General features: G+C 37.7%; 1 protein-coding gene across 2 annotated transcripts in view; it reads right to left on the reverse strand.

Moving 5' to 3' along the window:
- The window catches only part of Hsd11b1 (hydroxysteroid 11-beta dehydrogenase 1), a 61,169-nt gene that overhangs the window by 3,191 nt on the left and 36,383 nt on the right, over window positions 1-21,595 (reverse strand). For both annotated transcript variants that reach the window (XM_076872974.2, XM_077105074.1), the window contains one exon: window positions 990-1,133. In XM_076872974.2, coding sequence (XP_076729089.1) covers window positions 990-1,133 — 144 coding nt within the window. The remainder of the gene's footprint in view (window positions 1-989; window positions 1,134-21,595) is intronic.

Genomic DNA, 21,595 nt, shown 5'->3' on the forward strand with positions numbered 1-21,595 from the left:
GTTCTTTAGTCTTTCCTTGTCTCTCATGACTCTGTTACTTTTGAACAGTACTGATGAGTTGCTTTGAGGAATGGCCCTCAATTTGAGTTTGTCCACAGTTCTGAGTTGGGTGAGGTTATACATTCTTGGCAAGAATACTACAAAAATGTTATTGTGTATGTCTCAGGACTAGTAGATACTAAGGGCTTATGTCATCAGCATGTCTTATTACTGTTTATATTATTAAGAGAAATAGTCTTATATAAAAGGTAAGCTGGGGCTGGGCACGGTGGCTCACACATATATCTCAGCAGCTTGGGAGGCTGAGGCAGGAGATCGTGAGTTCAAAGCCAGCCTCAGTAAAAGTGAGGCACTAAGCAACTCAGTGAGACCCTGTCTCTAAATAAAATACAAAATAGGGCTAGGGATGTGGCTCAGTGGTTGAGTGCCCCTGAGTTCAATCCCTGGTTAACCTGCACCCCCCCCCCCAAAAAAAAAGTAAGCTTGGTATGATGGCACAGGCCTCAGATCCTAGCTACACTGGAGGCTGAAACAGGAGGATCACAAGTTCAAGGCCAGCCTGGAAGAGTTTGAGACCTTGTCTCAGAATAAAAATGAAAAACAGGACTGAAGATATAGTTCAGTGGTAGAGTATCTTCCTACCAATCACAAAGCCCTGAGTTCCATTCCTAGTACCAAGAAGAAAAATATAATGGCCATTGAGAGTCCATGAAGGCATAAGATATTCAGGGAAGGATAAGATGATGAATGTGGTGTCACTCAATAAACTTGGTGGTCAGAATGGAAAGGAGGGTCAAAGAGTGGTAAGAGACTCCACAAGTGACAGAAGGCTTCATTAAATGAGAGTGCTCTGTGCTTTGTCAGTCACTGCTTCTTGTTGCATTACTCATGTGTCAGGGACTACAGTACCTCCCATTACCACCCTTGACCCACAGTGGTAAGGCAGATAGTCCAACTATTGATTATTTATTCCAGTACTTTAACCTTACCTGTGTTTATGAGGCCAAGGATACACAGAGTGATTGACACATTGACCTTGGTCACTAAATATTCTTTCCTAAGGGAAGAGAAGAATCCATCCAGAGCAAACTTGCTTGCAGAATAAGGAGCAATCAGAGGATGAGCTGTTTTTCCTAAGTGATAGATTAAAGAAATGGGTTAACAAGGCAATTCATTTCAGTTTTGGACAGAGCTCATTTTGATTTTTGGTAGGCTTTGTAATCCCTATGGTTCTCTTACCTCTTTGAGTTTTATTTTTCACTAACCCCTAAGTTATCCTGCTGTGTTGAACTTCTGAGGGGAAAACATCAGGGCATTAAAGGGGTAAGGTATGGGGTATGCTGTAAGATAGAGTTCATTGAAGAGGGATTGGTAGATTTTTTTTAGTAAGGGTGATAAATAAACTAGGTTACAGAAGAGCTATGCAATCCCATGGCTGCTAACTAACATTTCCACCTCTGACCCGGGTGCTGGAGACTGAAGAGCTCTCTGACAACTCGGTGACCTGTCACTGATAATAGGAAAGTTTTGTTTTACTTTTTATGTGAACGATATAATAAATCCTGGCCTTTGGTTTTTACATGCACCTCCTGCCCTCTTTTAAAAAAATTTATTATCCTGATTCTCACTATAGTTTGGGGGAGTATATATGAACATAAATCCCACAGGATAGCCTATTCTCTATACCCTTTCCAAGAAGAGAGAGTAGCCTGATACAAAAGCCAGGCAGAGACACATCAAGGAAAGAACATTTTAGACCAATATCCCTGATGAACATAGATGCAAAAATTCTCAATAAATTTCTGGCAACTTGCATACAAAAACATTAAAAAATTGTGCACCTTGATCAAGTGGAGTTAATTCCAGGGATACAAGGTTGGTTCAATATACAGAAATCAGTAAATATAATTCATTACATTAATAGACTTAAAGACAAGAATCATATGACTATATCAATTGATGCAGAGAAAGCATTTGACAAAATACAGCATGCTTTCATGTTCAAAACACTAGAAAAGCTAGGGGTAGTAGGAACATACCTCAATGTTGTAAAAGCTATCTATGCTAAACCCAAGGCCAACATCATTCTAAATGGAGAAAAATTGGAAGCATTTCCTCTAAAAACTGGAACAAGACAGAGATTCCCTATTTTTCACCACTTCTATTCAACATAGTCCTTGAAACTCTATCCAGAGCAATTAGGCAGACGAAAGAAATTAAAGGGATACAAATAGAAAAGAAGAACTCAAACTATCATTGTTTGCTGATGAAATGATTCTATACTTAGAGGATACAAAAAACTCCACCAGAAAACTTCTAGAATTAATTAGTGAATTCAACAAAGTAGCAGGATATAAAATCAATACCCATAAAACAAATGCATTTCTATTCATTAGTGATGAGTCTTCTGAAAGAGAAATTAGAAAAACTACCTCACTCACAATAGCCTCCAAACAAACAAACAAACAAACTTGGGAATCAACTTAACAAAAGAAGTGAAAGACCTCTACAATGAAAACTACAGAACACTAAAGAAAGAAATTGAAGAAGACCTTAGAAAATGGAAAGATCTCCCATGCTCTTGGATAAGCAAAATTAACATTGTTGAAATGGCCATACTAACCCAAAGCACTATACAGATTCAATGCGATTCCAATTAAAATGCCATTGTAATTCCTTATAGAAATAGAAAAAGTAATCATGAAATTCATTTGGAAAAATAATAGATCCAGAATAACCACAGTAATCCTTAGCAAGAAGAGTGAAGCAGGAGGTATCACGATATCATCAGAATACCTCAAACTGTAGTAACAAAAACAGCATGGTACTGGTATAAAAATAGACATGTAGACCAATGGTACAGAATAGAAGACACAGACAAACCCACAAAGATACAGTTATCTCATATTAGACAAAGGAACCAAAAACAAATATTGGAGAAAAGATAGCCTCTTTAACAAATGGTACTGGGAGAACTAGAAATCTATATACAGCAAAATGAAAATAAATCCCTATCTCTCACCATGCACAAAACTCAATTCAGAGTGGATCAAGGAACTAGGAATTAGTTCAGAGACCCTGTGCCTAAAAGAGGAAAAAGTAGGACCAAACCAAATCTTCATCACGTTGGACTGGGCCCCGACTTCCTTAATAAGACTCCTAAAGCACAAGAAATAAAATCAAGAATTAATAAATGGGGTGGACTCAAACTAAAAATCTTCTTCTCAGCAAAAGAAACAAATAATGTGTTGAGGAGAGAGCCTACATTTTGGTAGAAAATTTTTTCCATACACATGTCAGATAGAGCACTAATCTCCAGAATATATAAAGGACTCAAAAAACTTAACACACACACACAACAACAACAACAACAACAACAACAAACAATCCAATCAATAAATGGGCTAAAGAGCTGAACAGATACTTCTCAGAAGAAGATATATATTCAATTAAGAAATGTATGAAAAAAATGTTCAACATCTCTAGTAATAGGAGAAATGCAAATCAAAACTACTCTAAGATTTCATCTCACTCCAGTCAAAATGGCAGTTATCAAGAATACAGACAACAATAAATGTTGGTAAGGATATGGGGGAAAAGGCACACTCATACATTGCTGGTGGGACTGCAAATTGGTGCAACCAATATGGAAAGCAGTATGAAGATTACTTAGAAAACCTAGAATGGAACCATCATTTGACCCAGCCATCCCACTCCTCGGTCTATACCCAAAGGACTTAAAATCAGCATAATATAGTAATACATCCACATCAATGTTTATAGCAACTCAATTCACAATAGCTAAACTGTGGAAGCGACTTAGATGCCCTTCAATAGATGAATGGATAAAGAAACTGTGGTACATATATACCCAATGGAATATTACTCCGCATTAAAAGAGAATAAAATTATGGCATTTGCAGGTAAATGGATAGAGTTGGAGAATATCATGCTAAGCAAAGTAAGCCAATTCCCAAAAAACCAAAGGCTGAATATTCTCTCTGATAAGTGGATGCTGATCCATAACAGGGGGCGTGGCATGAGAAAAATGGAGGAACTTTGGGCAAAGGGGATGGAAGGGTGAGGAGGGAATATGGGGACAGAAAAGACGGTGGAATGAGATGGACATCATTACCCTAGGTACATGTATGACTGCACTTATGGTGCGACACTATATCATGTACAACCAGAGAAATGAAAAGTGTGCTGCAGTTGTGTACAATGAATCAAAATGCATTCTGCTGTCATGTAGACCTAATTAAAGTAAATAAATTTTAAAAAGAGGAGAGAGTAGAAGTGGACTGAGATCTTATACTCTTTTCTGAACATTGTTAGAACAACTATTTTAAAAACCTCTATATTTTAAAGTATAATGTAGTTGTGTGCCAAATCAGTGAAGAAAGGATTGTTTATTCAATAAAGATAATGGAAAAGTTGTTTAGCTAATTTTAAACAAATAAAATTAATTCTTTATTTGTAGCATGTACAAAAATTAGGTGGAAAATCATGGCAGACAGTGTTGCTTTCCCAATATTCATTCCCCTTTCTTTAATAAAAGAATTTGATTTTGTTCAGGGTGGCAATGTGCTCAGAGGAAAATATCATTTCTTCAAGATTCCTTGCTCTAGTTGGCTATATGATATAGTTCTGGCCAATTAGAAATCTAACAAATAGGGTTTCCAGGAAAGATACTGTCTTCTCAATAAAATAGATGGGTTCAGATGACATGCAGCTTTCATATTTTGTTTTCTTTTTCTTTTTAAATAAACTTCATAGGTGATGCATATTGTAGCATTCATTTTGTGAGCATTAGGAAAAGTTTAATATTAAGGATAGTGGAATAGAAATGTGGAGTGATCCTGGATTCTGGAAGACCTCAGAATTCCAACCAAACAGCCCTGAACTTATTACCTCAGAAGAAGGAACCCCTATAAATTTTTTAACTCTGGATTTTTTAGTGGTGCATTATAATTATAAATAATAGTGGATTTGTTGTTATATATTTGCACACAATATAACAATATAATTTGGTCAGTTTACTTCCCCTTTCCCTCCTTTTCTCAGGCCCCCTTCCATTCTTCTGCTGGTCTCCCTTCTATTTTCATGAGATCTCCTCCCACCTTTTTATTATTATTTTTTTCCATTTTCCTCCTCTCCTAACTACATATGAGTCTTGACTTTTTGGTTTTGGCTTATTTTGCTTAATATAATGTTCTCAAGTTCTGTCCATTTCCCTGAAAATGATATTATTTCATTCTTCTTTATTGTCAAATAAAACTCCATTTTGTGTGTGTGTGTGTGTGTGTGTGTGTATCTCATTTTATTCATCCATTAATCTATTGATGAAAACACCTAGGCTGGTTCAATAATTTGGCTATTGTGAATTGTGCTTCTATAAACACGGGTATGCGTGTATTACTATAATATGTTGATTTTAATTCTTAAGGATAAATACTGAGGTGTGGAATAGCTGGGTCCATATTTGGTGGTTCCATTTCTAGTCTCTTGAGGAGTCTCCATGTGGATTTCCACAATAGTTGGTACTGATTTACAATCTTACCGACAGTGTAAAAGCATGGGTCCCCTATTTGTTAAAGCACTATAAGTGGGGTTGGAATACAACAGATTGCAAATTCTGACTGACACAAAAATAATTCAATTACAGGAAAAAGATAATACAGGGGGCTGGGGTTGTGGCCCAGGGGTAGCGCACTTGCCTAGCATATGTGAGGCACTGGGTTCGATTCTCAGCACCACATACAAATAAATAAAATAAAGGTTCATCAACAACTTAAAAAATATTTTTAAAAAGAATAATATAGGTGAATATTTACTAAATCCTTGGTTATAAAAGATCATTCTAATATAAAAGTAAAAAATATGTGAAGTCATTGAATATTTGATCTTACAAAAAGTAAAATTCCTATATGTCAAAACAATAGTATAATAATATCAGTATAAAGGGAAAATAAACAATAAACTAAAAAAACAGCTTTCTGAGACACTTCAAGAAAATTCTCCTCAAGTCTTATTGGTCTGAAATGGCCTAAATCCTCAATATGTTAAGAGTTTTTACAAATAAAACATAAAAATCTATCTTTTTAGAAAATTACCCCAACTCCATCTCAGTTATGAGAATTGTGTTGGGATGACTCACAGTCAAGTTCTGGGAATGGGTATGTGACATAGGGTGTCTATCTAGAGAATCTGATACCACCAGTTTACTTGTTAGTCCAGGGCTGGGCCAATGATTTCAGCAAGGCTGCAGAACACTTTGGTGGTTGCTTAACCAGCATTTAGTTTTCTTTCTTTCTCTTTTTTTTATTCTTGAACCGAATCCCAATTGAACTTATGTTTCTATTGTTGCAAATAGTACTCTATTATATATTGAATATCCTCTCAATATATATTCGGCCCTTCTTCTATAATAGTAGAACCCAGATTTGTATCTGGACTCATAGTTATCTGGAATTAAGTCTACATTTTGTAGCTTCCCTGAGTCAGATTTTGCCAAGTGACTAAGTTCTGTCCAATGGTATGTAGGCAGAAAAGCATTATGTAACTTCCAAGATATATCCTTAAAGGAGAAGTCAGTCTATGTCTTTGCACTCCTTTGTCCTTGGTGTCTGAAAGTGGATATGATGGCTGTCGCTGCAAAGGAATCTTGGTCCATGTTGAGGATGGCAAAGCGTTGAGATAGAAGGAGAAAGCCTGGGTGACTTTGCTGTCATATCAGTATACTGCCTTCAAACTTGATTTACCTTCTAGCTTGTTAAATCCCCTGTTATTTTAATTTTCTGCATTGGGGAGATGAATTTGATCTTTATTGATAGCTCTCTTCACTTCTACACAGTCCACGTGTCAAAAGAAATCTCACACCATCTCTAACTCTACATGTAAGCTTGCACAATATATTTACTCTCATCCTTTTTTTTACTAATTATTGATACAGGAATGGGCCTGTGGCCCATTTCAGACCAATAAGACTTGAGGAGAATTTTCTTGGAGTGTCTCAGAAAGCTGTTTTTCTTCTGGTAGTTTTTTCGAGAGTAATAATCGTCTTTCTGTTCTGATGGACATTTTTGTGCATGGATATGGGTATAGAGCTATTTTATCTAGCTTACTGTCAGGCTGAGGATGAAGTCACATGGAAGAGAGCAGAGCCAAAGAAATCATGGTAATACTGAACACGAGTCAAGTCAACTATGAAGCCCACCCACCCCACATCTGAATTTCCAGTTACATCAATAATTTTCCTTATCGTTTAAGTAAAAAAAAAATAGATCCTAGTGATTTATAGGAATAGCATAGTGGTTAAAAGTATGAGCTTTAGAGTCAAATGACCTGGGTATGAATCCCAAGTATGCCAGTTCTTAGCTAGAGTACGTGGACAATAATATTACCAAGCTGAATACTCCATGTAACAAACTTAGCACAAACTCTGGCACATAGAAAGCATTCAGAGAACACTGTTATTGTTAGCAGTATTAGTATTCAAATTGGTGAGAAAAATATGAGCTATTAAAAAATCATGTTGTGACAAATAACTGGTTGCTTGGAAGAAAGAAAAAATGCCATTCTAATAAATTCAAAATTACATTAGAGAATATATATGGAAAGTAAAATAAAAAGATATGGGTGAATTTAATCATCTGAAGCTAAGAGATATTTTTAAAGCATAAAATAAAAAACACGCGCAATGAAGGAAGATTTGGAATGGGTTTGAATATATAAAATTTAAAAAGATTCAGTATATGAGAAATGCATACCATTGCCCTACTATACCCTTCCCCTTCAAAGAGACATTTTCCTAAACTCAGAAGGTCATTTCAGTGATAGGTAATGTGCACACTGGCTTGACCCACATCATGGTCTCTCTCATACAAAAATGAAATACATGATAAAAGCTCTAATTGCTGCTGTTGGGTTTTGAAGAAAGTTATATAAGTTTGGGACTTGGGTACATGTTTTGAGTCATAGAAAGGGAAAATCAGCAGAGACAAGTAACCTGAAGAAATACGGGGCAAACGTAATCACAAAAGTTGGAGCTGAATAGAAGCTATTTTTTTTTTTTTTTTTAGCTCTTATGTGTCAGTCTAAAGTTCAAAGGCTAAATAATTGCATAAAGCTGTAAGGTTAGTGATTGGGAAAACAAGAATTCAAGTTTGACTCTAGTGGTTGACACTTTCTTTCTTTCTTTTCTTTTCTTTTTCTTTCTTTTTTTTTTTTTTTTTTAGGTACTGGGGATTAATCCCAGGGGTGCTTAACCACCGAGCCACATCCCCAGTATATTTTATTTAGAGACAGGGTCTCAATGAGTTGCTTAGTGCCTTGCTTTTGCTGAGGCTGGGTTTGAACTTGTGATCCTCCTGCCTCAGCTTCCCCGTGTCTGGGGTGGTGGATACTTTCAAGCACTATGTGGTATTTTCTAAAGCCAGTTTTTTGTATAATCGTTTTCCAGGAATCATGTGTCAAGTCTAGCTCTTCCTGTGTTGGTAAGGATTCTCTCTGCTTTGACAAACAAGCCCAAAATAGGCAAAATTTATGAACAGCAGTATTATTTCCTCTTTTAAATTGACATATGAGGGTACCCATAAATAGATAGGCTAGTCATTTCTAGTTCCTTTATAAGTTTCCTAATACCACAAATTTGATGGCTTGAGACAACAGAAATTTATTCTCTCACAGTTCTGGAGGACAAGCCAGGCATGGTGGCCTTCCACCTTTAATCCCAGTGACGTGGGAACCTGAGGCAGGAGGATTTTGCAAGTTCAAAGCCAGCCTCAGCAATTTAGAGAGGCCTTAAGCAACTTAGTGAGATCCTGTCTCAAAATAAACATAAAATAAAAGGGCTGGGATGTGGCTCAGTGGTTAAGCACTCTTGGGTCCAATCCCTGGTACCAACAATAACAATAACAACAACCAAACAACAACCAAACATATAACCCCTTCCCCCAAACAAACAGAAAACTCCCCAAACCCCAAAATCAGTTCTGGAAGCTATAATTCCAAAAGTAAGTTATCAGCATGAACATTTTCTCTCCAAGGGCTCTTAGATGGAACCTTTCTTTGTCTCTTCCAGCTTCTCATGTCTGCTAGCAATCTTTGGTGTTCCTTGGCTTGTAGATGCTGCACTCTGAATTCTGCCTCCATCTTCACATCTCTTTTTCCTCTGTGCCTTCTCATTTTCTGTCTGCGTTTTTTTAGTCTTCCTATAAGGACACTTGCCATTGCATGTTCTCCCAGTCAGATAATCCAGAATGATTTCATGTTCAGATCTTAATTACATCCACAAGGATACTTGTCTGTGTAGGGTCACATTCACAGGGTCCAGGTGGACATGTCTTTGGGGGTTACACTTTTGTAGTTTACTATACCCTCCTTAATGGTGATAAAGATATTGACAGTGTTATTTAATGTGTTTGTTCAGGTGGCAATGGAGATGCAGAAGCAGGAGACTATGAGAAGTCCTAATCTGAATTCCTGTAGTGATGATTTTTTTACCATTTTTGGGAGCTCAGTGCATTCCATTTCCCATCCTTAATTGAACCTTTTACTCAAGGTACAAAGAAGGGTCCTAAATGGTTTTTCAGGAAAAAAAGGAGAGGAAGGTGAGAGGAAGGGAAAAAAGAAGGGAGAAAGTTAGGAAAGGAGAGAAAGACATGGCAGAAAACTTCCTGAAAAATCCATAACATAGATACATGGTTTAAAAAAAGTATGAAACTTATCAGGCAAGGGTCAAGTCCAGATGAAGATTGTTGAAAAATTGTTAGCTTTTATTATGAAGACTATGCATGAGGTACACTATAATACAACTAATTATGGCTGCAACTGTCATTGATTTTCATTATAACTATATTTCATCTCTCAAAGTTCATGACCTGCAATTGATCTGCAAATCTTTAAACCAATATTTCTTAAATTCAGTGCACATAAGGACCATGTGTGGGGCCTGTTAATGTACAAATTGGGGCCTGCTCTCTGCCTTGATTTTTCTAGTCTGTGTTCTGGAGTGGCAGCTATGCAAGTGTTCGGTAGAAAAGAGTGGCTTTTCATAAACTGCATTTATTATGAGTTTTGAGAGGGGGTGTGGGGGCACAAAGACGTGACAGCATAAGCTTTTTGGACCTAGTCTAGGAATTCCCAGGAGAAATGGGGAGGGAATGTATTTGGAAGAGGCTCAAGTCCCACAGTATCAACTGAGTGAGCTGTCACTGAACTATTAGTTATTAAATCTCTTTAAAGTCCAAACTAATATAGGGTGGGAAGACATTTTTCCAAATCTAAACTGGCTGTTCAGGTGAAGATGGACACCAACTCACCAGGAAACTCCGCCTAAAGGAGGCAAGCTCTGAACTCTGCTTTGATGAAGGAAGTGGAGAAAGGATCAGGAAGGTGGGGAAATGGTTTATACAAAGATGAAGGACTGGCATTTGTGTACAATGAACCAAAATGCTTTCTGCTGTCATATATACCTAATTAGAATTAATTAAAAATAAATAAATAAATAAATAAAACAAAAAACAAACAAAGATGAAGGACTGGGGCTGGAATTGTGGCTCAGCAGTAGAACACTCGCTTAGCATGGGCGGGACCCGGGTTCGATCCTCAGCACCACATAAAAAATAAAGGCATTGTGTTGTGTCCATCTACACCTAAAAAAAATAAATATTAAAAAAAGATAAAGGACCACTTGTACATTGCTGGTGGAACTACAAATTGTTGTAACCATTCTGGAAAGCAATATAGAGATTCGTCAGAAAACTTGGAATGGAACCAACATTTGACCCAGTAATCCTACTTCTTGGTATGTACCCAAAGGATTTAAAATCAGCATACTAGAGTGACACAATCATATCAATGTTTATAGCAGCTCAATTCATAATAGATAAGCTATGGAATCAACCAAGGTACACTTCAACAGATGAATAGGTAAAGAAAATGTGGTATATATAGATATACAATGTAACATTACTCAGCCTTAAAGAAGAATGAAATTATGGCATTTTCTGGAAAACGAATGGAATTGGAGATTCCATTAGATTAATGCATAGTTAGACATTTTAACTACTGAAGTGAGTTCATTCTTGAGATGGGAGCAGCATCTTTTTTTTTTTTTTTTTTCATGCTAAATGAAATAAGCCAGTCCCCAAAAACCAAAGGCTGAATATTCTCTCTGATATGGAGATACTGACCCATAATAGGCAGAGGGGATGGGAGGGAAGGGAAGTTCGCTAGATTGGACAAGGGGAAGTGATGGGGGGGATAAGAATGGGAAAGACAGTAGAATGAATCAGACATAATTTTCCTATATTCATATATGAATGTGACCAGTGTAATTCCACATGATGTACAACCACAAAAATGGAAAGTTATACTCCATGTATGGGATGTCAAAATACATTTTACTGTCATGTATAACAAAAAGAACAAATTTAAAAAAAAGAAAGTTGCTAACACGCCAATAAGAAAGTCATTAGCATTTTCCACACAACCATTCACTATCAGAAGTAAAAATTATACCATTTTATATTTTAATATTCATTAAAAAAAGATTAGGGGCAGGGCCAAATGAGGCTGTGAGAAGCTAGTAGGACTAGAAAAATAATAGCCAAGTTCATCATGTTTTCTCCTTTATGAAAGTACAGCCTTATAAGTACCTACTTAAAGCTCTTTGGCCAGATACGTTATGAAATTCAGAACTATTTTTGGATTTAGAAGGGAGTATGCTGGGAGGCATCCTGTAAACAAACACATTATAATTTCTGCATTTAAACATTTTGAAAATTCACAGAGATTTTTTTAAAAAGGCCTTGCTTTACCAGGCATGGAGGTACTCATCTGTAATTCCAGCTGCTCTGGAGGCTGAGACAGGAGGATTACAAGTTCCAGATCAGTCTGGGCAACTTAATGAGACTGTCTTAAAAAAAATTAAAAAGGAATGGGGGTGAAATTTAGTGCTTCCTTAGCCTGCATTAGGCTCTGGGTTGAATACCCAGTACTGCCAAAAAAAAAAAAAAAAAAAAAGAAAAAGAAAAACCAAACAAACAAACAAAAAACCAAACAACAACAACAACAACAACAACAACAACAAAAAACCCAAACCAAAAAAGCTTTGCCTCGATTCAGCTTAAATTAATTATGTAAAATTATCATGAAAGTAAAATTCTTAGTTTTAAGATTTCTTTTTTTCCTTTTCTTGCCCTCATGGGTTTTGGGATTTGGGGATTTTGGAATTTCAGATAAAGACTGTGAATTGGTCCAGACTCATTAAAGGAATGCTGGAACATATTAAAAAGCAGAAAAAAGAGAAAAAAAATCTCTCAGGTTCATACCATTCCAGCAAACATCAGTGCATGTAATTAAAATCTGTTTCCTCTTCACAGATACTGTTCTTATACATTTTTTATCACATAATGCCCATTAGTTTGTGTGAGGAAACCTGTGTTTTGGTTCTATGTATAATATATTTAGAAGTTTCAGAAAGCTGTAAATAGCAAAGCCCTCTAAAAATCCAGATTTTTATTGTTTTAAAAAAGGTTTTGTGAGAAAAGACCCGGTCAAAGTGAAATAAACAACATGCAGCAAGTTGTTAAAATTTGACTTTTCCTGCTCTAGTTTCATCTGAGCTCAAAGGCTAAGAACATCAGTAATTGGCAAATACCTTCTTATTCTATTTGTACACTTGCACGGGACACAGTAATGCAAACAAATAAGTAAACAGGCAAAATCAAAAAATTGGTTTGCAACACTTAAACCCTCAACCACCCCAGGGGAATCAAGGGGTTGAAGTTGAGGTCAGAGAGGATGGGAGTCAGAGAGAAGGAATTATCAATGTCTCACTGATCTTCCAAGAAAGGGTAGGGGCTTCTCCTCATGTTAATTCTTGTAAGAGGAACTTTAAAGAGACCTTTGAGAACCTGTCTCCAGGAGTCTGAGGGACATGGAGAAGGACTGGGAGTTGACCCAAATTGAGAGGCTGCAAGTGCAAATTGCATTGTACACAGGGAACTTTCTCCTGTGTGTGGGCTGAAACGTAGCCTTCATTCTGCTCACCACCCTATGGGCCTCCTCCCAGGGTTTATCCCTTCTCTCCTGGGGCCATTTTCAATCTAGTCCAAAAGGACATCTTGAAATGTGATTGTGTTTGCCCTGTATTTTCTGAGGGAAATAACATAAACACTCCTGTCAAATGTCAGAAAGAACTACTAATAAATAGTCCATACTCCGTGAGGGACCTCCAAAGAACCTGTGAAAGGAATGGATTTGATCATCCACCCCATGATCAGAAAGGGTGAGTTCTCAACCTCTGCCAGGAGCAGAGGAGACCAAAGCTCTACTTGCCCAGTTCTAGCCAGGGAAGACTTTTCCTACGTCTATTTTTTCTTCTCTGCATCCTCCCTCTTCCTTTGGCCCAAGAAAGGCTAGAGGGAACCTGATGAGTTCTGGCAGATCTGGGAAGGAGGAAAAGAAACTTGGGTTTCTTAATAAGAAAAGTTTCCAGCTTTATATGGGGAGAAGCTTTTGTTAAAAAGTTAGAATTACAGGGCTGGGGTTATAGCTCGGTAGCAGAGTGCTTGCCTAGCACGTGTGAGGACATGATCCTCAACACCACATAAAAAAATAAACAAATAAAATAAAGGCATGCTATCTATCTACAATTACAAAAAAATAAAAAATAAAAGTTAGATTAACACATGGTTAGACATTTTAACTACTGAAGTGAGTTCATTCTTGAGATGGGAGTAGCATCTTTTATTGTCCCCGAATGACCAGAAAAATGTTGCTATCTGCCCTAGATCACACTGGTCCAGAGAAGAGCAGGTTCTCATGGAGCAGGTTTGGACAGGCAGTGGGGGGAAAGCATCATGATTTTTTTCTGATGAAATCCTACAAGGTCTACTTATCCAGCTACCAGTTAAAAAAAAACTCTGCCAGAGTGAGCTTCATTAAATAAAATTAATCAGTGAATAAGTGTACTACAATAATATGTAACCATAAAAAAAGTGAGGTGATTAGAAGCCTAAATGTGCCCAAGGTCAACTTTTGGTTAATTTGCAGAGAATGGAGTCATTGCAGTAAAATAGATAGATGGCAGCTAGCTTTCTCTTCTGGGAATTTTTAGACCACAAAGAAACAGAGCTATGGGGACCATATTTTCTGAAGCAAAATGTGGAATGAGGAGTCTGACACGTATGAGTGTAGACGTGGTGATAAATAGGACAGAATGTTTGCAATTAGCTCTGTCCCAGAAACGCTGGGACTTAGCCACTGTAGAAACAGCAAGAGCCAGAGAGCTGGCAAGGAAGTTATGTACTGGGGCTTGTTAGCTGAGCTGAAGAGGTCAAAGGGAGGCTTTGGTGCTTTTGTTCATCTTCTCCCTACCCTCCATCCTCAACTGTTTTGCTGAGATTTTAAAATGATTTCCATTTCAAAGGCGTATTTTTAGCTGCTTTAACTGAATGCTCAGAAGAAAGTGTAAAGGATTGAAAAAGCTTCATTTCTGCCTTCCTCCAGACTTTTAGAGTGATCCCAGGCAAATGAGCCACATCCTCTATTGAGTGAGCACCAATTTGAGGTTCAACATGCTTCCATGGCTTTGAGGCTGGATACACATCCTGGATCCCACCCCACATTTCTTTATGGCTCTTTCTAAAAAATCTGTCCTTAAAGCCTCATCTCTGTAGTATTTTGGGTTGAGTCAGGTTCTAAAGATAAATCCATCTGCCTTCTCCAGGCTCTGGAGCACCTGAGGTGTCATCGTTAAGTGTTAAGACAACTTTACAATCCAGGGATAATTGAAGCAACCGAGATGGATGGAATTGCCCAGGAAGAGTGTTGAGTGGACAGAGAAGTGGGTTTAGGATAGACGAATCCCCAGGGAAACCAACAATTAAGGTTGGGGAGATGAAGAGAACCCTAAAAGAGATTAGTAGAGCTGACAGAGGAAATCCAGGGGAATGTTTTGGCTGAAGACAAGGGAGGAGTACATGGTGTTGTAATAACACAAAATGCTCCAGAGATAGGTTTGATAAAACCTATTACCAAATTTTACAAGATAACTTTTGCAAGAACATTTCCAGGCTGGTATGGGACCTATGTGTAACAGAATGTGAAATGTGATTCCTCCTATTGCCGTAGAATATCAGCACCTCTCTGAAGGCAAAAATAAAGGGATAGATTTGAAGAGTCTTCAGAGTCGAAGGGTGGGCCCAAACCAGTCCTACCAACATTACCTAACCATCCATGGCCAGCTAAATAGTGCATGGAGGAGAAAGATAGTGTCTGCATGTCTGTCTACCAAGACTTAGAGGAAGCAGTTGCATCTCCCTGAGCTCAAACCACATGAGAAATACTTCAAAAGCATTATCTGAAGAACTTTTCAAGTATCCCCTGTAGTTCTAAAACTGGGGTTTGACTCACATCTGGAAGTCTAAAGGCAACCCTGAGGACAAAGCAGAGTATATTGTGGGGTCAATTATGTCTAGGAATGGCATTCTTCCTGAAGACCAAATGTGGATCCTGTGGTAGAGGGCTGGGCTGCAGCACCTGCCCAGGGATGGTGGAATGGACAGGATCAAGAACGTGGGGCTGATCAAACCCCGTAGGAAACTGGTATCGGGATGACTGTGTCTCCTGCAGGTGATCTCTAGAGAATTCATGACAAAGCCCCACCAAATATACTTTCATATCTCCTCCAAGTCACTACACACCTAGGATGGGGAATTTTTTTTTAATAATTGCAAAATTTGAAAGATTAGTACACACGACCTATATTGAGCCCTTTGAGGGTAATTGCCGTAATTGAGGTCACTGCTGACCTCATATCCTATCACCCTTGAGTGCTTTAGTGTCCACGTCTTTCACATAGGGGCATTGTTATACATAAGCACAACATAATAATCAAAATGAGGAAAGTAATTCATTAGTTTCTTAGGATTGTTATAGTAATTTTTGGAAAACCGACTGCTTAAGATAAGAGAAATGTATTCTCTCACAATTCTGGAGTTACGTAGTGTGAAATCCAGGTATTGGCAGCGTTGAGCTCCAGGGGAGGATCTTTCCTTGCTGTTAGCCTTCCTAAGGCTGTATCACTTTGCTCTAATCTGTGCCTCTGGCCTTCTCCCCTCTATTTCTTCTCCTTCCCTTTTATAAGAACACTTGCCATTGGATTTAGCACCCACTTAGGTAATCCAGAATGATCTCATCTCAAGATCCTTAGTCAAATCTGCAAAGACTTTTTCTAAGTAAGTTCATATCTGTAGGTTTGTTGAATTAGGAAGTGGATATACCTTTTGGGGGGCCACCCGTTAACCTACTACAGTAATATTGATATATCCTGTCATCTAATTCCACAGACCCTTTCCAAGTTTTGGCATTTGTCTAAATATCCTTTAGAGCAAAAGGATCCAATCAATGATTATGTGTTACATTTAGTTGTCATCACTCTTCAAATTCTTTCATTTTTTTTTTTTTTTGGTGGTGCTAGGACCTCACACATGCTAGGCAAGCACTCTAACACTGAGTTACATCCCCAGTCCAAATTCCTTTAATTTCAAACAATTGCTCAATCTTATTAAAAAAATTTTTTAGTTGTAGATGGACACAATACCTTTATTTTGTTCATTGATATATGGTGCTGAGGATTGAATCCAGGGCCCCACATGTGCTAGATGAGCACTCTATGGCTGAGCCACAACCCCAGCCCTAATTACTCAATCTTTCTTTGACTTTCGTGACCTTGACGTTGTTGAAGAGTACATTCAGTTATTTTGTACAAACTGTTATGCTGGGACTGGTTGACACTGGATCATGAGAACTGACTGTTAAATGTTCACAAATTTTTCAAGCAAGCTGACATCACATGGTTATGGCTATCATGGGAGTATTTACACTATGGAAATGCTACAAGTGAGGTTTTAACTTTTTTCCTTTCCAGAGAGCTAGTTGCTAAACATTTATCAGTATACTACAGATGAATGTCCTTCAGTTTGGATTTGTTTGATGTATCCTTGTTATTTGATTTGGGCTATGCATTTTTGGAAGAATTACAGAAACAGTTCTGTGTTCTTCACATTCCATCCCATTGGGTGACACATAATTTCAGTTTATTCCATTACTTGTGTTGTTAGTTAATCTTGATCATTTGATCCAGGTTGTATCTATCATGTTCTCTCCACTGTGAAATTACTCTTTTCCTTGTAATCAATAACTATTTTATAGAATAGTACTTTTTTGTATGATCTTAACTATCTTTAAATATACAGTTCAATGGCTTTTAGTATACTCCTACTGTTGTGCAGTCATTACCATTATCCATTTCCAAAACCCTTTTTTATGTTGCAAAATGGAACTTTTTATTCATTAAACCATAACTGTTCATTCTCTCCTTCTCCCAGACCCTGACAACCACCATCCTACATTATACAAATTTGACTACTCTAAGTATCTTATATGACTGGATTAATATAATTTTCATCTTTTTGTGACTGGTTTATTTTATTTTGCATGATATCGCCAAGGTTCATCTATGTTGTAGTATATGTTAGTATTTCCTTCCTTTTTAGACTAATATTGCATTGTACATATGTACTATGTTTTGTTTATCCATTTATCTATCAATGGATGCTTGGGTTGCTTTTATGTTTTAGCTATTTTGAATAATGCTTTTATGAATAAGGGTGTACAAATATCTCTTTGAGACCTTGCTTTTGACCTTTGAGTATTGTGTTAGTCAACTTTTTTTGTCACCAAGATCAAAATATCTGACAAGATCAACTTGAATAGGAAAAGTTAATTTAGAACTCATGGTTTCAGAGATTCATTCTGTGGTCACCTGACTCCATTGCTCTGGGCCTGAGGCAAGGCAAAATATCATGGTGGAAGGGTATGTTGAAGAAAAACTTATCAGTTCATGGCAGCCAGGAAGCAGAGAGAGGGAGTAAGGAGTCAGGGACAAGAATATAATCCCCAAGGGGTAATGTGAGTGAGACAGTGCAAAAAAGTACCACTCTACAAAATATATTGATTATAAGGGAAAGAGAGTAATTTCGCAGTGGAGGAACATGATCAATACCATCTGAATCAAATCATCAAGGTTATTTACATCATCAGTAATGGAATAACTCCCAGTGATCTACTTCCTCCAGTCATGCCCCACCTGCTTATAGTTACCAGCAGTAATCCATTGAAATTATTAATTCATCAAATGAATTATTCTGCCAGTTAGGTTACAGTTCTAATATCTCACCTCTGTACATTCTGAACATTCCTGCATTGTCTAACATGATCTTTTTGGGGACACTTCTTATCCAAACCAAAACATTTTGCCTCTGGCTTCCAAAGGTCATGTCCATCTCACATTGCAAAATGCATTTAGTCCATCTCCAAAAGTCCCCACAGTCATAACGATTATAGCATTGCCCAAAAGTCAAAGTTAAAAATCTGAAACTCCAGGCAAACTTTTGGCTGTGAGCCCTGTAAAGATCAAAAGCAAGTTACCTATATATATTATATAATGATCCAGAGTAAATAATCTCATTCCAAAACAGAGGAATAGGGATATAAGAAAGAAAAAAAAATGAGATTAAAGCAAGACCAAAACCCAGCTGGATAAACAAGTCCTGTAGTTCCATGTCCAGCATTTGGGGCACATGTTGGTGAGATATGATCTCCAAAGGGTTTGGTAAGTCCTGCTCCTATGACCTTGCTGGTTGCATCCCAGATGGCCTCTCTTTTATGCTGGCTGTCCACGGACAGTAGTGTTCCTTGGAAGATGTTCCACATTACTGACATTTCTTAATTATGCAGGTCTCCACTGTAGCTTTGTCATCATTTTCACAGCTTCATATATCATCCTCTCAGGGGCTGACCACAGATTACAATACTGCTACACTTTGCTTGGTCTCTCAGACCTTCCTTTGAAATCTAGGTGGGATCCTCTATGAACCCCTAACTCCAGTGTTCTGCATTCCGGGAATGTGCCAAAGTCTATCACCAGCTTGAGCAGCATCTGGGAAGCCTCTTGGACCATGGTTATAGTGGCCTCTGAATGCCTTGGAAATTGAGCACAGTGAAACCAATCCTGGGAAGCACATTTCTAAGTACCCCCAGGGGAGCAGGCTGCCCCCATGGTTTCTTTCTCTCTCTCTCTCTGTATGAGTGTGTGTGTATGTGTGTGTGTGTGTGTGTGTGTGTGTGTGTGTGTGTGTGTGTTGGGGGGTGGTTTACTGGGGATTGAACCAAGAGGCACTTAACCACTGAACTATATCCCTAGAGCTGGTTTTATATTTTATTTTGAGACAGGGTCTTGCAAGGTTGCTTAGGGTCTCACTGTGTTGCTGAGGCTGGGTTTGAACTTGGGACTGTCCTGCCTCAGTCTCCCGAGTCACTGTGATTACAGGCATGTTCTACCATGCTTGGCTCCCCTTGGTCTCTTAAAGTATATTTCCGCTTTTATACCCTTGAAGCTGCCATAGGTATGGTCTTATAGATTCCTGAGATGCCATCAAGGCATCTTTTCTATTGCTCTGTGCAAAGTACTTAGTTTCTTTTCAAAGATAGTGATCTCTTTAGCAACCACCTCTTCCTTGACCTCAAGTTTATAAGCACTTTTTTGGCCAATCTGTAAATTTTTAAAATATTTCTTCTCTGGTTTATGCTCCTGATATCATAGTAAACCTGGCTAAAAGCTTCTAGCAATACCTATGCCAGTGCCTGAATGCTATATTGCTTTGAATTTCCTCTACCAGATTAATTAGTCCATCACCTTTAAATTTAGCCTCACAGAAAGTCATAGGACATGGGTGAAATGTGGACAGGTTCTTTGACAGAATGTAACATGAATGGCCTCTAGTCTATCTAATTCCCAATCAGTCTATTCCTATCTGAAACCTCATGAGCACAGTCATTACTGTCTGCATTCCCATGAACATTCTGGTCTTCTGATTTTCCACCAGGATCACCCATTAAACTTTGCTTATAGTATTCTAAGGCTTCTCCAGCAGGCATCTCCAAACTTCCCAAACTCCTCTCATAAGCCAGTTCTAAAGGTGTAGACCACATGGTAAAGTTAGTCACAGCAATGGTCCCATTCCCAGTACCAATTTATGTCAGTCATTTTTTTTTTTTTTTGTTTTGTTGCAGTGACCATTTAAATACCTGACAAAATCAGTTTAGAGGAAGAAAAGTTTATTTTGGGCTCATGGTGTCAGAGTTTCAGTCCATGGTCGATCAACTTCATTGGTCTGGGTCTGAGGTGAGGCAGTATATTATGGCAGAAGGACATGGTGGAGGAAAGCTGTGTAGCTCATGGCAGCCAGGAAGGAGAGAGAGGCGGGTGGGTGGAGAGAGAAAGAAGGAGAAGGAGGAGAAAAGAGAAGGAGAGAAAAGAGCCAAGGACAAAATATAAACCACAAGCGTGCAGTGACTTTCTTTCTTCAGCCACACCCCATCTACTAATAGTTACCACTCAGTGATCTATTCAGATTATTAATCTATCAGATGGATTCATCCACCAATTAGGTCACAAGTCTCATAATCTAATCATTTCACCTCTGAACATTTTGAAAGTTCCTGCATTCTCTAACATGATCTTTCTTTTCTTTTTTTTGGTGGGAGGGTACAACTTATATCCAAGTCATAACAAGTATATGTATTCAGAAATAGAATTTATGGATTATATGGTAATTTTATTTTAATTTTTGAGGAAGTGCTGTACTGTTTTTCATAGGAGCTTCACTATTTTACATTCCTATTAGCAGTACACAAATTTTCCAATTTCTCTACATTCTTGACGATTCTTTTGTCTTCTCATCTTTTTTCTCCTCTTTTCCCTTCTCCTTTCCTCTTCCTTGTTTCCTTCCTTTATTTATTTATTTTTGCAGTACTGAGCATTGAATATAGGGATATTTTACCTGTGAGCCACATCCCCAGCCCTTTTTGTTTTTTTTATTTTGAGAGAGGGTCTTGCTAAGTTGCTGAGGGTCTTACCAAGTCGTTGAGGCTGACCTTGAATTTGTGATCTCCCTGCTGCTTCCTGAGTTGCTGAGAGTATAGCTGTATGCTACTGAGCTCAGATCCTTGCTTTTTGATAGCAGTCATTCTTATGGGTGGAAGTCTAATTAGAATGTAATGCACTCCGCTATTGTCATGTATGTAAGAAATAATAATAAAAAAGAAGTGAGAGTCAAATTCTCATTGTAGTTTTGATTTAAATTTTCTTTATGATTAGAGATGTTGAAGCATCTTTTCAAGTGGGCATTTGTAAATCTTCTAGGGGGAAATGTCTATTTAAGCCCTTTGCCCATTTTTAAATTAGGTTTCTCACTTTTTTGTTGTCAAGTAGAGTAGTACTTTGAGACTATGTAAATAGGTTGTTTCTTATTAAACTTTTACCACTTGTTTTAGTTCCCATCAATCCAATCCATCCTTTAGACAAATATACATATTTTTTCCTTTTAACCATTATTACTGTGATGGTTGCTAATTGGTGATTTTACAATTTTGTTATTCCTTCTGTATTTGTCATCTAACTTTCCACTATATGGAAAAGATTTCTCCTCTCTCCACTTATTTATTTATACCATCATGAACT

This window comes from Callospermophilus lateralis, chromosome 13 (genome assembly GCF_048772815.1).
Source record: "Callospermophilus lateralis isolate mCalLat2 chromosome 13, mCalLat2.hap1, whole genome shotgun sequence".
Lineage (NCBI taxonomy): Eukaryota > Metazoa > Chordata > Mammalia > Rodentia > Sciuridae > Callospermophilus > Callospermophilus lateralis.